Raw genomic sequence first — 14,149 nt, forward strand, 5'->3', positions numbered from 1 at the left:
ACCACGCTGGGCCCCGGAACCGGCCTGAAGTGTAGGCTCTCGTCACTGGCACACCACCCACCTATAGGACTTTAAGACAAGTTCAAATGGTTTGGACGGGGAAAGTTCCGATCACCGGTCCTGGGGAGTGGGAGTTGGGTTAATAGAGGGAGTTAGTAATGCACTTATCACTAATGTAGCTGACAGTTCAAGCAATAAAACGCACCCCACCACAAGCTAAGTAACCAGGATAGGGACCACAACGTATAAAATAATACCCTGGAATGTAAGAGGCCTTAACAACATATCCAAACGATATAAAGTGTACAATCTTTTAAAACACAGGGGAATCCACATAGCTTTATTACAAGAGACCCACCTGGTGGAATAGGAAGTTAACGCCTTTGAGAAACGATGGAGACGCCAATTAATTGGCACTAGATATTCAGCATTTTCAAGCGGGGTTCTGATCTGGATTCGCCCAGGGGTGCCCTTTCAGGTCCTAAACAAGACTATAGACAAAGATGGCAGATTCGTAGTAGTATCCAGGAGACTAGAGGGAAGAGAAATAACACTAAGCGGGATATACGCACCCAATCAGGAACAGGGGAAATTCCTTGATAAATTGTCACTGGAAATAGGCTCTCACTTGACGGGCCCTAACTTGATTGGAGGAGATTTTAACTGCATAGCCATTATTCTCCTGGACAGATCGCACCCTCTCCTCACACACTCCCCAACACTAAAAAATGCCAAATCATTCTCAGACTGGCAGAAACACTGGCAATTAAGAGATAGCTGGAGACAGCTCAATCCAAAAACTCAGAACTATTCATATTACTCTGCGGTACACGATCTGCATGTCAGGCTGGACACCTTCTTAGCTTCCCCTGAAATTCAAAATGAAGTAGTTTCTATTGAATATCTGAGCTGTACAATCTCTGATCATAACCCCCTGTTGTTGTCGCTGTCTTGGGGAAGAGTAAGAGTGACGATCCCAACATGGCGCCTGAGAGCAGAAATGCTCGAAGACGAGGCACTCAAACACCTTTTACATACAACCATAGTAGAGTTTTTTAAACAAAACACGCAGACAGCATCCTTCAGATCCATTGAATGGGAAGCATTTAAGACGGTTGTGAGGGGCACCTGTATTAGCGAGAACATATGGGTCCAGAAATCAATGAAAAATGAGCTGCGTAGATTGGAGGACTCCCTCAGGGACCTCGAGTGTAGACGCCCTACACAACCTGAGCTGGCGCCCCTGATGAAAGACACCAAAAATAAAATTGCGGAGGTGAACATTAGATTATCGCAACATGATTATAAACAATATCTACTCAAACAACATTCAGAGGGGGATAAAGCAGGGGCCTTACTGGCATGGCTGGCGAACCCACCCAAACAACAAACTATCATAGTGGAAATTGAAGACACCCCAGGCACCAATGTTTACAGTAAAAAAAAATTAATACAAGCTTTGTCAACTACTATTCAACATTATATGCACCCCCCCGAGACACTAACTAATCTCCAACTACAAGATCTGGAAGATCTCGCCCTCCCCAAACTTGGGGAGGACGAGAACACAGTCTTAGCAGCCCCAATTACAATTGCAGAAATCAAAACAGTGAGCCAAGGCATGGCCAAGGGCAAAGTCCCTGGATCCGATGGACTCCCACTCGAGTTCTACCTCCTATACCAGGACCTGTTAGCCCCACACCTCAGCGCAGTATACACGGAACCATGGAACAGTAATGACCTGCCCCAATCTACTAATTAAGCCATCATGATCCCTTTATTAAAACCTGACAGGCCTCCATCCGATGTCCGCTCCTATCGCCCATTGTCCATGCTTAATATAGACTATAAAATATTGAGCCGGATATTGGCGAACAGACTTTTACCACATATGCCATCATTAATCCACCAGGATCAGTCCGGTTTCATCCCACAATGCAGCACTGCACAAAATATTAGGCGTCTAGTGTCGGTTCTCCACTCCATACCCCCGGAAATGTCGCAGTCAGCGGTCATCTCGATAGACATAGAGAAGGCATTCGACTGCCTGCGATGGGACTACCTGGAACAGGGCATGCTGAAATTGGGAATGGGAGAGGGATTTACACGTTGGACTAAGCTATTGTACTCAAATCCAACTGCTAGAGTGAAAACAGGTAGCACTATATCTGACTCCTTCTTGAAAGGTAGGGGAACTAGACAGGACTGCCCACTATCCCCTCTCCTTTTCACAGTGGCAGTGGAGCCCCTGGCACAAATGGCCAGAACTGGGCGACACTACAAAGGCATATCTATTAATAACTGGACACACTACATCGCCCTTTATGCTGACGACATGGTGCTCTTTCTTCGAAGTTTGGAAGAAGACCTACCCGGAGTAATAACCATGCTAGAGAGCTATGGAGGGGCTTCCGGACTCCGTATTAATTGGAGGAAGTCCACCATATTCCCCGCACATAGAGTACAACCGAACCAAATGAAACATGAGGCTTGACTTGGTCACCTACTACATTCAAATACCTAGGGTTAAACATATACCACACCAAGGAGGACCTCCTAGAAGGTAATATTCATAGAGCGCTTAGTAGAGTTAGGTCTAGCATGCGATTCTGGGAGACACTGCCACTGGCGGTAACCGGCAGGACCGCCCTACTCAAAATGATAGTGCTGCCCAGAATGCTATACTACTTCGCTACTATCCCACTGGTAATACCAAAATTAGTATTTAGAAGTATGGCATCTCTGTTCGCGAGCTTTATATGGGGATCGGGTAGACATAGAATTGCACTAAATTTTCTGCAGAGAACTACTGCCGAGGGTGGACTGGCGGCCCCAAACCTAGAAATTGGTAGGACTATTACAATGGCTAGCAAAACTTATCAGCGAACCTCCAGGGGCGAAGGAGCTATGGATCCCTCTGAACGGCTCACCCAAAAAAGTATTAGGGATAGTAATAAACCCCAGGAAGCAAAAATCGCAACTGCCCATAGAGTGGGAATCAATTAGACACTGCTGGGAACAATTCCTAAGACACACCAATACAAAGGCTCCCTACACCCTAGAAGCGCCCTTGGACTACCTGGCAGTTACTATGGGGGACCAAATGCTTAAAGGCCTTAATAAGCTTGGGGAACATAACATCACAAAACTAGGCGACATATATGACAATGGGAGACTCCGCACTTATTCGGAGCTTCAAGCCCAGTTCAATCTCCCAACTGGACTGTTCCTCACATATAGCGCAATCACCAGAACAACTACTGAAAACATATGAGGCTCCATGTTTTCAGCATGGTTTCAGGGCTACTTTTTCTCTTTGTTTCGTAGGTAGCGCGATCTCGCTGGGTGGTAGTCACGCGCTTTGCAAGACATCGATCCTGTTCCATAGATAATTGCACTTTTATCTGTAACTTAGATAATTGCACGTTTGCAGATACGTTTCACCGAGAGCTACCTTCTGTTTCCTTATGTGTGTTTGCTTCGTGGCCGTCAGCTCATTTCTTTTGTTTTGAAAGTGCTGGCAGGGCTGGATTTCGACAATTGTGCCAAACAAATTTTGACAATTGTGCCAGACAAAAGGTGACAGCTGTTTACTTGTGGCGGTGTGACCTCTGCAGACCCAGTTAACCCACTGTAAACTAACCAACTCAATGTGTTATATCACCAGAGGCACATCGGAGTTATACTGCATCCTGTGTCATTTTAGCGGGTAGTTATTTCCATTTACGCCTGATTTGCTGTGGCTACAGATTTATCTTACTGTTTGATGAATCCAGGAGGTGGTGGTGATATATTGTGTTGCATAGTCCCTGTCACATCCAGGTTTTTTGATTGACCGCATCACTCCTGTCAGATGACACATTCACAATACATATGCCACATGAGTTGCCAGTGGGCTAACACATATGCAGCTGCTTATGTGAATTAAAGGAGAGCATGTAGTTAAAAAAAACACAAAATGTGCTTATGTATTTTCGTTTTAAATTATGGTCCCTGGTGCATTGATTTGGCCTGTTTTGGGCTGCACTAGCAGTCATTTGTGATTGCTTGTGCATTCTATGGGAGATCCTGCTTATCCTGTGTAATTGTGTGATACTTTTTCTACGATCTAATTACAGTTGCTGTCTTGTAGGTGTGTGTGTGTGTGAGCTTTCTCTAGTTTTCTATTTGATTGCCTATGAGTATCCCTGTCTAGAATGTCTGACAAGCTAAGCATCGCCATGCATTTGTTTCCGCTGTCACCTGAAAATGTACCAAGTTGTCCCAGGCCATGTGACTATTCTTCAAGCCTAACTGTATGGCCATTAGCACTTTGCATTCTGGGACTTGCAGTTCTACTTTGACCGTTTTATGCACAGGCTTAACAATGCCATCACACGGCTTTAATTCAGAGTTACTAAACGTTGCACGGATGAAGTATCAGCTTTGAATGTGTCCGTCCTTACACATGGCAGACCCCTTAAAGCAGTCCTCGTCTTTTGAGTAAAATCACTTTCCACATTTTCATGTGTAGGTCAGGCTCCTAACCTCCCGCGCTGATCAAGCGGAGCCTGTAGTCAGACTTGTGTATCCGACTGAGGTAAACTCGAAGTCCATATCCATCTGACTGAGCTCTCACCCGTGGTCCTGACGAGTGGAGCAGGGAGCTGCCTCTCTGTTGAAAGTGCTTTGGCGCCTTGTCAAGCATATTAAGTCGAAGTGGGCAAGGCGCTGCCCGATCCAAAAACATGGCTCTGGTTCAGCTCGAGTCAGTATTTAAACCTCAAGCACAGAATGATCATAGCTGTCGTATGGCCTCTGTCTGACCTCCACGGTATAATCTCCCGCATCAAGAATCAAAGCTAAAGCAATAACCTTCGGTGTAAAACGTTTAAGGGAAAGAGATAACCAAATCATGACTAAATTCCACAGTATATAAACAAAAAAGAACTTGAATTCATCCCAGCGTCCCCGCTTTACTAAATTGTGTGACCCTGGGCAAATAAATATTTTATTTTACCACGCCCCCTTTTTCGGGTGAGCATAGCAGCGTGCAAGCGATGCTTTTCTGAGGCGGTGGTATGTGTCTGGGCCTTTAACAACGCCCAACTCACGCCCCTCACTACCACTCGTTCATGGGCTTGCCCTTCAAAAATGCTTAGATGACATTGGTTAATGGTTTACACTTGTCCCTCCTTGGGAAGGGTTTGTTATCAGCTAGGCCATCGCCCCTGTCACATGGCTAATTGCACGCTTCCAATATCTGAACCACTGCTGCACCGGTGTCTGGGGTCTATAGGATGGCACAGGAAGAGAAGAAGGGATGGATGACACAGGAAAATACAGACTGGACACCAGCCAAGAATTTTTAAAACCACCCTGCCAAAACCAGCAGCATTATAGACACCCCCTGACAAACCAGTTTTCGTCACTGTGAATTTCTTTTGTTAAAGACAGAATAGATGTTTGACTACTGTAGTCAACCATGCGAATTCCCCAAGAGCTTTAGTTGTGCAATAAATGCCAGACATTGCACAGTTAACCTTTAAGGCTGCTGATGACAAGCTCTATGCGCTGCTGCCTAAAAGAGTCTCCCATCAGAGTCAACTGCTCCTCTGTAGGAGTCACAACTGTGGAAATAATGATTAGGGCAGCACAGGGGTCCAGCACCAGGGACCTCCAGCCTTACAGCAGGGACCTGCAACCCCTGCTATTAGCATCCCTGGCAAAATGAGCCAAGAAAAGAAGGTAACCAGTCACTTAATGAGCATTGTTTACTTTAAACAGTTTCCAAGGGAACCAGGACTGGGACCGGAACTTTAGATTCTGCAAAAATATATTGAGTATGTCAATGGGCACTCCTGTGATTAAATAAATGAAATAAAACACTTGCCCATTTTTAAATAAAAGTAGCTGCCTTGTTTCATTATCATAATTACATGTCAAGATACCAGTTTGATCAAATCTTCATCTGCATGCATCACAGAAGTGAAAGTATGTCACAAAAATGAACATACATCAAAAGGAATCAACAATAAAGAATAATTTAGGCCAGTACCACAATACATATGTAATGTACGAGGGACTGCTGCACAAAAAACAAGTAGTGCAACTACAACCAGGTTTTTAATTTTTTCGTCCTAATGTAGTTTTACTACTTTTTGGAAATTTCGAATTTCGAATCTACGTGCAAAGTTGTACCGGTCACAGATTTCCATACGGATCTCTCAGGGAATCACATGCTGTTTATGGTTGGACTCCCTATCCAATTTACACCGCTCTCCACGGATGGGAACTCCACACATTGCAAGTGTATTCCCTTCGTGTAAAGACACACTTTTTGTGTCTCTTTCTTTCATCTGCCATTAAAATATGTTTCCACTTGGACAAATCTCTTCCATTACACCCCCACCAAATGTGGCGATGATCCATTCTTCTTCCGACGCTGTAATAGAATTTACACCACCACTTGGCTGGAGTAAGAATGCCAACCTTACACAAAAACCTTCTAGTTTGCATTTTCTTGGAGTTCACAATCATCCAAGACAAACATGCCTCGAACACCCAGGTACACCCATACAACCACCCTTTGAACAGAACTTACAGATGTAGAGGACCCCAAACTTATGGTGGAGATATCAGCTTCTGTGAAAGGGTTTACACCTGTCAGGAATACCTTTGTGAATTCTTGACAATCATAAGGGATGTAAATTTGGTCACCATTAATAACTGAATTTATTTTTGTGAGTAGGCCCCCTGGCCCACATCAAATAATGCAAGTGGATATAACTATTGTTTCTTTAAAAATATGTGTATTCCTCTCCATATGATTTATTCATACATTTATTTTTTTGTTAAATTCCTGGGTAACCAATAAATCATGTATTGATTTTACGACAAAACCAGAAAACTATACAACACATTCCATATACAACAGTATTGTCAATGACAATGACCAACACCTCATCATGCTATTAATATATTGCAGTGATGAGAATACCATTCACATTTCTCAGTACCAGCCTCCATAAAGAAGCTATTAATGTTCTGATCTTCATGGTGTAGGTTTACATGGGGTCCCCTCTACACTCCAATGTGTCCAAGTTTTGCAGTAGTGCAGAGGGCACCCTTTATGAAGGTAAATTGGTTTCTGTAGGCTCATGCGCTGATATAAGCCTTGGTACCATTTCCTAAATCTCAGCTGGTTTATGTAATTTCACATCCAAGCAATTTCTGTCTTGGCAACCAGGAGCCTCGGCTACAACAGTGCCATTTATACCTGTTACAGTGAAGATCAGTGTTTTTGTGGAGGATAACCAATTTGGGGTCACTAGGTAGCTTCCCACCCACCACTGCACTAAAGGAAGAAAGCATCAATAAATACTCCACCATCAGTGACCATAAACAACATTCTATCTATTCTATTTTATTCTCCAGGACTTCTTAAGCGCACAGGGTACTTCCTTTCCACAAATTTAATGGAAAAGACAGATTTTGGTTGGGCTTTCCTGAATTTTGGTTCTGATTCCATTTTCCTTAGCAGTAACCCTAGCGAGTTCCAAAGTGTGGGGACACGGTAGACATAAGAACATCTCCCGGCTCTGGCTTTATTTATTCTTGGGACTGCTAAGAGCTGCTGGTCAATGGAGCATAAGATCCTTTCTGGCTTGTAATGCGTAAGAAGCCTCTGAGTTAATTTGGATCCTTTAGTGTATGCCACTCTATACCGCTCGTTGTACCGATTATGAGTTTGGCAGTCGGACCACCAGACCGCCGCTGCGGAGGTCATAGAAAGCCAGCGGGCCAGCAGTTCCTGGACTGCCATATTATGATGATTTCAGCAAGAACAGCCGTCTGTTATGCCGAACCGTGGAGAGCCAGTGCTGCACCCGTCTGTAATCTTGGCGGTCTGTACTCTGGCGATGCCAGCATCATAAGCAACCGCTGAATCTATTACAAACACATAGGTAATGTAGTGGTCCCCTAGGAGCAGTTAGCCTACGCCGGTCGACTGCCACGGTGCACACTCAGTAAAGCAATAGACAAGTGCCCATTGGATGCATTCAAAAACAACACAGCTGAAATCCATGGACCTAGTGGGCACACCTGCAAATCACACCAAGGAACACACCCCTTCATAGAACAGCATCCTTTGCATCCACACTGTAACAAAGAGAGAATGCAGACCCTCATCTACTCTAATTTCAAGAAAGATAAGGCACCCCTTTTTTAACAATCCATTTCAGCCTCTACACACACCCTTTTATATCTTACCCCACCTCACTCATTTTGTTTATTTAAACCCATGTCACTCCCTTTAATGTCTCACCAGATAACCTCCTAAAAATCCCTATTTTTCTGACAATGTGTTGAGAGTCATGCTGGATGAAATCATAAGGGTAGAGCCACAATTGTTGGGAGCCCAAGTCGAGCATACTCCTCTCAGTAGGAAAATGAAAATGTGGCAAAGGATAGTAGACAGAGTGAATGCAGTAGTCACCACTCTGCGCACAAAGGAGGACATTAGGAAGATGTAGAATGACCTTAGGGCCAAAGTGCATTTCCTGGCCACTAAGCAAGAAATGGAGGCAACAAGACTGGCTGTGGCCCTCCCAGTGCCCCAAGTCTTTTCCTGTGATTAGAAGGTGTTGGCCATCCTGCATCCTGAGGGTGTGACAAAATATCTGGGGGTGCGGAGTCTGATAAGTTACATCACAAAAAATGACACTGAATTCAAATGTCTTGCGTGTCTACGCCTCAGCTGGGTGTTAAGCATTTGACTAGACTGGGGAGTCGGAGATCCACAGGCCTACAACTACCAGGAGGCCCTGTGTCTGTAACTCCAACCAATAGGCCTCTGTGCTCACACTGAAATACCCCTGTTTGTTCTCTTATAACTGATGTCTACCCGCCTTGTTGGTAAGCATGTGTCTAGTAGGGGGAGGCATCAAGTGACAGGCCCACAAGTACCAGGAGGCCCTGTGTCTATAACTCCAACCAACAGACCCCTGTGCTCACTCTGTTGTACACCTGTTTGTTACCTCTCAACTGATGTTCATCCCCCTTGTTTGTAACCACATATATGGCGGGGGAGGCAGCTAGTGACAGGCCCACAACTACCAGTAGGCACTGTCTCTGTAATTCCAAATACACCTGTGTGTTAACTTACAACTGAAGTTCACCCTCCTTGTTGGTAACCATGTGTATAGTGGGGGGAGGCACCACATAAAAGGCCCACAACTACCAGTAGGCCCTGTTCAAACAACTCCGACCAACAGGCCTCTGTGCTCACGCCCAAGCACTCCTGTTTGTTCTCTTAAAAGTGATGTTTACCCCCTTGTTGGTAAGCACCTGCCTAGTTGGGGGAAGCAGCAGGTGACAGGCCTACATCTACAAACAGGCCTTGCGTCTGTACGTCCAACCAAGAGGCCCTCATGCTCACCCCCAATAACACCTGAATGTTAACTTACAAATGATGTTCACCCCCTTGTTGGTACGCCTGTGTGTAGGGTGTGGAGTCAGAGAGCCATAGCTATGACCAAATTCCACTGTATATAAACAAAAAAAACTTGAATTAATCCCAGCATCCCCGCTTTACCAAATTGTGTGACCATGGGCAAATAAATATTCTATTTTACCATGCCCCCTTTTTAGGGTGAGCATAGCAGTGTGCAAGCAATGCTTTTCTGATGCAGTGGTATGTATCTGGGCTTTTAACAACGCCCAACCCACGCCCATCACTACCACTCGTTCGTGGGCTTGCCCTTCAAAAATGCTTAGATGAAATTGGTTAATGGTTTACGCTTGTCCCTCCTTGGGAAGGTTTTGTTATCAGCTTGGCCATCGCCCCTGTTACATGGCTAATTGCACGTTTGCCGATAGGTGTGACTGCGAGGGAACTTCTTTTTAGGGTCGAGCCTGCGTTGCATGCGCTCGCGCATGCGTATCGCAGGGAGACTCTTTTGCATTTAGAAAAGGGCTCGGAGCCCTGTCAACTTCACGTCAGTGCTTTTTATTGGTTTGTGGGCTTCCCTAATAAAATCTGCTTGCTTTCATTAGTGGAAGGCACCCATATGTCATGCCTTTTGCGGTGGCAAGCCCTCCTTGAGCGCAAAGACCAAGTACAGAAAACATGCGAGGCTCGCTGTTTTCCATCAGGGTCGTGTACTTTTTTTTTCTCTAATTTAGAGCGCGATCTCGCTTGGCAGAAGTCAGGCGCTTTACATACTTGATTTTACTTTTTCGGGTTATGTACATAAATGCACTTTTGCACGATAGGTGAAAAGTCGGGTTAAGAGTTTACAACGCGATCAGCTCTAACATGAGCAAACGCGAGACCCGTCGCATTGTAAATGCTTGTTTCATTTGTGTCTCTCATTAGCGCTAATGCTCATGGAGGCCGTGGCACTGTGAATCGGCTCGCTCATGTGAAACTGTTTTACTTTCCATTTTCTATTGATGTGGCAAGAAAAGTTTGGTAAGGAGTATAAAATGTTAATGGCTCTAACTCGAGCAAATGCGAGACCCATTGCATTGTAAATGCTTGTTTTGATTTAGACTGAATATTGCAAGAATTCAGGAACCACAATAGAGTGGTGGAATGCATTTTTTGTTTTTGTGGCATACGCTTGTAATAATAAATAATTAACCATCGGACAAGCTGCCAAGGCAAAACCTCTATTGACTTTGCCAGTGCTTGTTATGAGGCAGCGAGGTACTTCCTTTACAGGTGCTTAGAATTTGGCCCATTAAAACTTGGGAACAAGAGGGTACTCCAATCTTTAATATTCTGTTTTAATATGGCCATAGGAATATTATCAGGATATTGGGCATTTGATTTTCCAGCGCCTTTTATGTAGGTTGTGATTTTTTCAAGTACAGATACATCTTCACCTATTATACAACCTGCGAGTTTCAGATGGAACTGCTCTCAAGACAGGAGTGCAGGGCGCATATAGTTCTTTTAAGTAATCACACCACAAGTACAGTTTGTGAGATCTTGTGCACTCAATTTACACGTCATTTATGTTGATAACTTTGTTTGTTTTGATGCATCATGTAAAGTACACACACATTTTTTTTATGGTCTTCAGAAATGGTCTTACAATTTGTTTGCTGTGTACCCAATTCCATCCTCAGGTATAGGACTAACCTTTACATGTGCTGCCTCAGAACAGATAATGATCATGGAGAAATAACTAGAGTCACACTCAGAGATAGCACCTTCATCCACACCTAGCAGTGTGTCAGAGGAGACAGTGAATGGGCATGCAACAATAACTACAGGGTCACACTCAGAGATAGCGCCTTCATCCACACCTAACAGTGCGTCAGAGGAGACAGTGAATGGGCATGCAACAATAACTACAGAGTCACACTCCAAACTAGCACCTTCATCCACACCTAGCAGTGCATCAGAGGAGACAAGGAATGGGCATGCAACAATAACTACAGGGTCACACTCAGAGATAGCACCTTCATCCACACCTAGCAGTGCGTCAGAGGAGACAGTGAATGGGCATGCAACAATAACTACAGAGTCACACTCCAAACTAGCACCTTCATCCACACCTAGCAGTGCATCAGTGGAGACAGTGAATGGGCATGCAACAATAACTACAGGGTCACACTCAGAGATAGCACCTTCATCCACACCTAGCAGTGCGTCAGAGGAGACAAGGAATGGACATGGAGCAATAACTAAATGGTTACACTCAGAGATAGCACCTTCCTTCATACCTAGCAATGTGTCAGAGATGGCAGTGACTGGACATGGAAGAATAACTACAGTATCAAGCTCAGAGGTAGTATCTTCCTGTGTGTGTCAGAGGAGACAGCAAATGGGAGTGTAACAATAACTACAGGGTCACACTCAGAGATAGCGTCTTCCTCCACACCACACAGTGTGTCAGAAAAGACAGTGAATAGGCAAGTAACAATAACTAAAGTGCCACATTCAGGGATAAACATGGGTTGTGTAGCGTATGTACATGTGTAATAGTACAGAAGGGGCTGAACTTTTTCATGGTGCAATTTCTTGCACTTCCACAACTTTTGTCAAATATATTAGATGGATCATCTTTCATACATCCAGCACAGCACTGGTGTGCCACAGCTGGTGATAACCATGTTCACAATAATATACCCTACCATATTATTCTATGCACTAGCACCAGGCAGAGCACTTAGGAGTAATCCAGCTACTATTGTATCCTGCAGCATGCGCCACCAGGAAACAACACAGTGGCATAGCACAGACCCCTACAGCTCTTTAGAAAAAGACACAACCTCGATCACTCAGATGACTTGTGCAGTCAGATGCTGAAAGCCTGATCCTTGTGTACTCACCTTCAGGTAAGTTTTCTCCCTCCACTGGAAGCGCCTTGTAGGACCCAAGGAGGACAGCAAGGAGCAGAATGGCACCTGGAGTCTTCATCATGAGGCCTTCAGCAATATCAGAACCACTGCTGCACTGGTGTCTGGGATCTATAGGATGGCACAGGAAGAGAAGAAGGGATGGATGACACAGGAAAAGACAGAATGGATACCAGAGAAGAATTTTTAAAACCACCCCTGCCAAAATCAGCAGCATTATAGACACTCCCTGACAAACCAGTTTTCGTCACTGTGAACTTCTTTTGTTAAAGACAGAATAGATGTTTGACTACTGTAGTCAACCATGGGAATTCCCCAAGAGATTTAGTTGTGAAATAAATGCCAGAAATTGCACAGTTAACCTTTAAGGCTGCTGATGACAAGCTCTATACGCTGCTGCCTAAAAGAGTCTCCCATCAGAGTCAACTGCTCCTCTGTAGGATTCATAACTGTTGAAATAATGATTAGGGCAGCACAGGGGTCCCGCACCAGGGACCTCTGGCCATACAGCAGAGACTTGCAACCCCTGCTATTAGCATCCCTGGCAAAATTAGCCAAGAAAAGAAGGTAACCAGTCACTTAGTGAGCATTGTTTACTTTCAACAGTTTCCAAGGGAACCAGGACTGGGTCCAGAACTTTAGATTCTGCAAAAATATATTGAGTATGTCAATGGGCACTCCTGTGATTAAATAAATGAAATAAAACACTTGCCCATTTTTAAATAAAAGTAGCTGCCTTGTTTCATTATCATAATTACATTTCAAGATACCAGTTTGATCAAATCTTCATCTGCATGCGTCACAGAAGTGATACTGTCACAAAAATGAACATACATCAAAAGGAATCAACAATAAAGAATAATTTAGGCCAGTACCACAATACATAAGTAATGTACGAGGGACTGCTGCACAAAAAACAAGTAGTGCAACTACAACCAGGTTTTACAATTTTTTGTCCTAATGTAGTTTTACTACTTTTTGGACATTGGGAATTTCGAATCTACGTGCAAAGTTGTACCTGTCACAGATTTCCATATGGATCCCTCAGGGAATGACATGCTTTTTATGGTTGGACTCCCTATCCAATGTACACCGCTCTCCATTGATGAGAACTCCACACATTGCAAATGGATTCCCTTTGTGCAAAGATACACTTTTATGCATCTCTTTCTTTCATCTGCTATTCAAATCTGTTTCCTCTTGGACAAATATCTTCCATTACACCCCCGCCAAATGTGGCGGTGATCCATTCTTCTTCCAACGCTGTAATGGAATTTATACCACCACTTGGCTGGAGTAAGAATGCCAACCTTACACAAAAACCTTCTACTTTCTAGTTCCCTGGAGTTCACAATCATCCAAGACAAACATGCGTGGAACACCCAGGTACACCCATACACCCACGCCTTGAACAGAACTTACAGATGTAGAGAACCCCAAACTTATGGTGGCGATATCAGCTTCTGTGAAAGGGTTTACACCTGCCAGGAATACCTTTGTGAATTCTTGACAATCAGAAGGGATGTAAATTTGGTCACCATTAATGACTGCATTTATTTTTGTGAGTAGGCCCCCGGGCCCACATCAAATAATGCAGGTGGACATAACTATTGTTTCTTTAAAAATATGTGTATTCCTCTCCATATGATTTATTCATACATTTCTTTTTGAGTAAAACTCCTTGGTAACCAAAAAATAATGTTTTGATTTTACGACAAAACCAGAAAACTATACAACACATTCCATATACAACAGTATTGTCAATGACAATGACCAACACCTCATCATGCTATTA

General features: G+C 44.0%; 1 protein-coding gene across 1 annotated transcript in view; it reads right to left on the reverse strand.

The window, feature by feature from the left end:
• LOC138295330 (stewaprin-a-like) overlaps positions 1-12,561 on the reverse strand; it is a 105,065-nt gene extending 92,504 nt beyond the window's left edge. Inside the window, exon 1 of the mRNA XM_069233554.1 lies at positions 12,328-12,561. Within this exon, the coding sequence (XP_069089655.1) occupies positions 12,328-12,418 (91 nt within the window). The 5' untranslated portion in view covers positions 12,419-12,561. The remainder of the gene's footprint in view (positions 1-12,327) is intronic.
• Between the last annotated feature and the right edge of the window lie 1,588 nt (positions 12,562-14,149).

The sequence above is a fragment of the Pleurodeles waltl genome, chromosome 5 (genome assembly GCF_031143425.1).
Source record: "Pleurodeles waltl isolate 20211129_DDA chromosome 5, aPleWal1.hap1.20221129, whole genome shotgun sequence".
In the NCBI taxonomy this organism is placed as follows: domain Eukaryota; kingdom Metazoa; phylum Chordata; class Amphibia; order Caudata; family Salamandridae; genus Pleurodeles; species Pleurodeles waltl.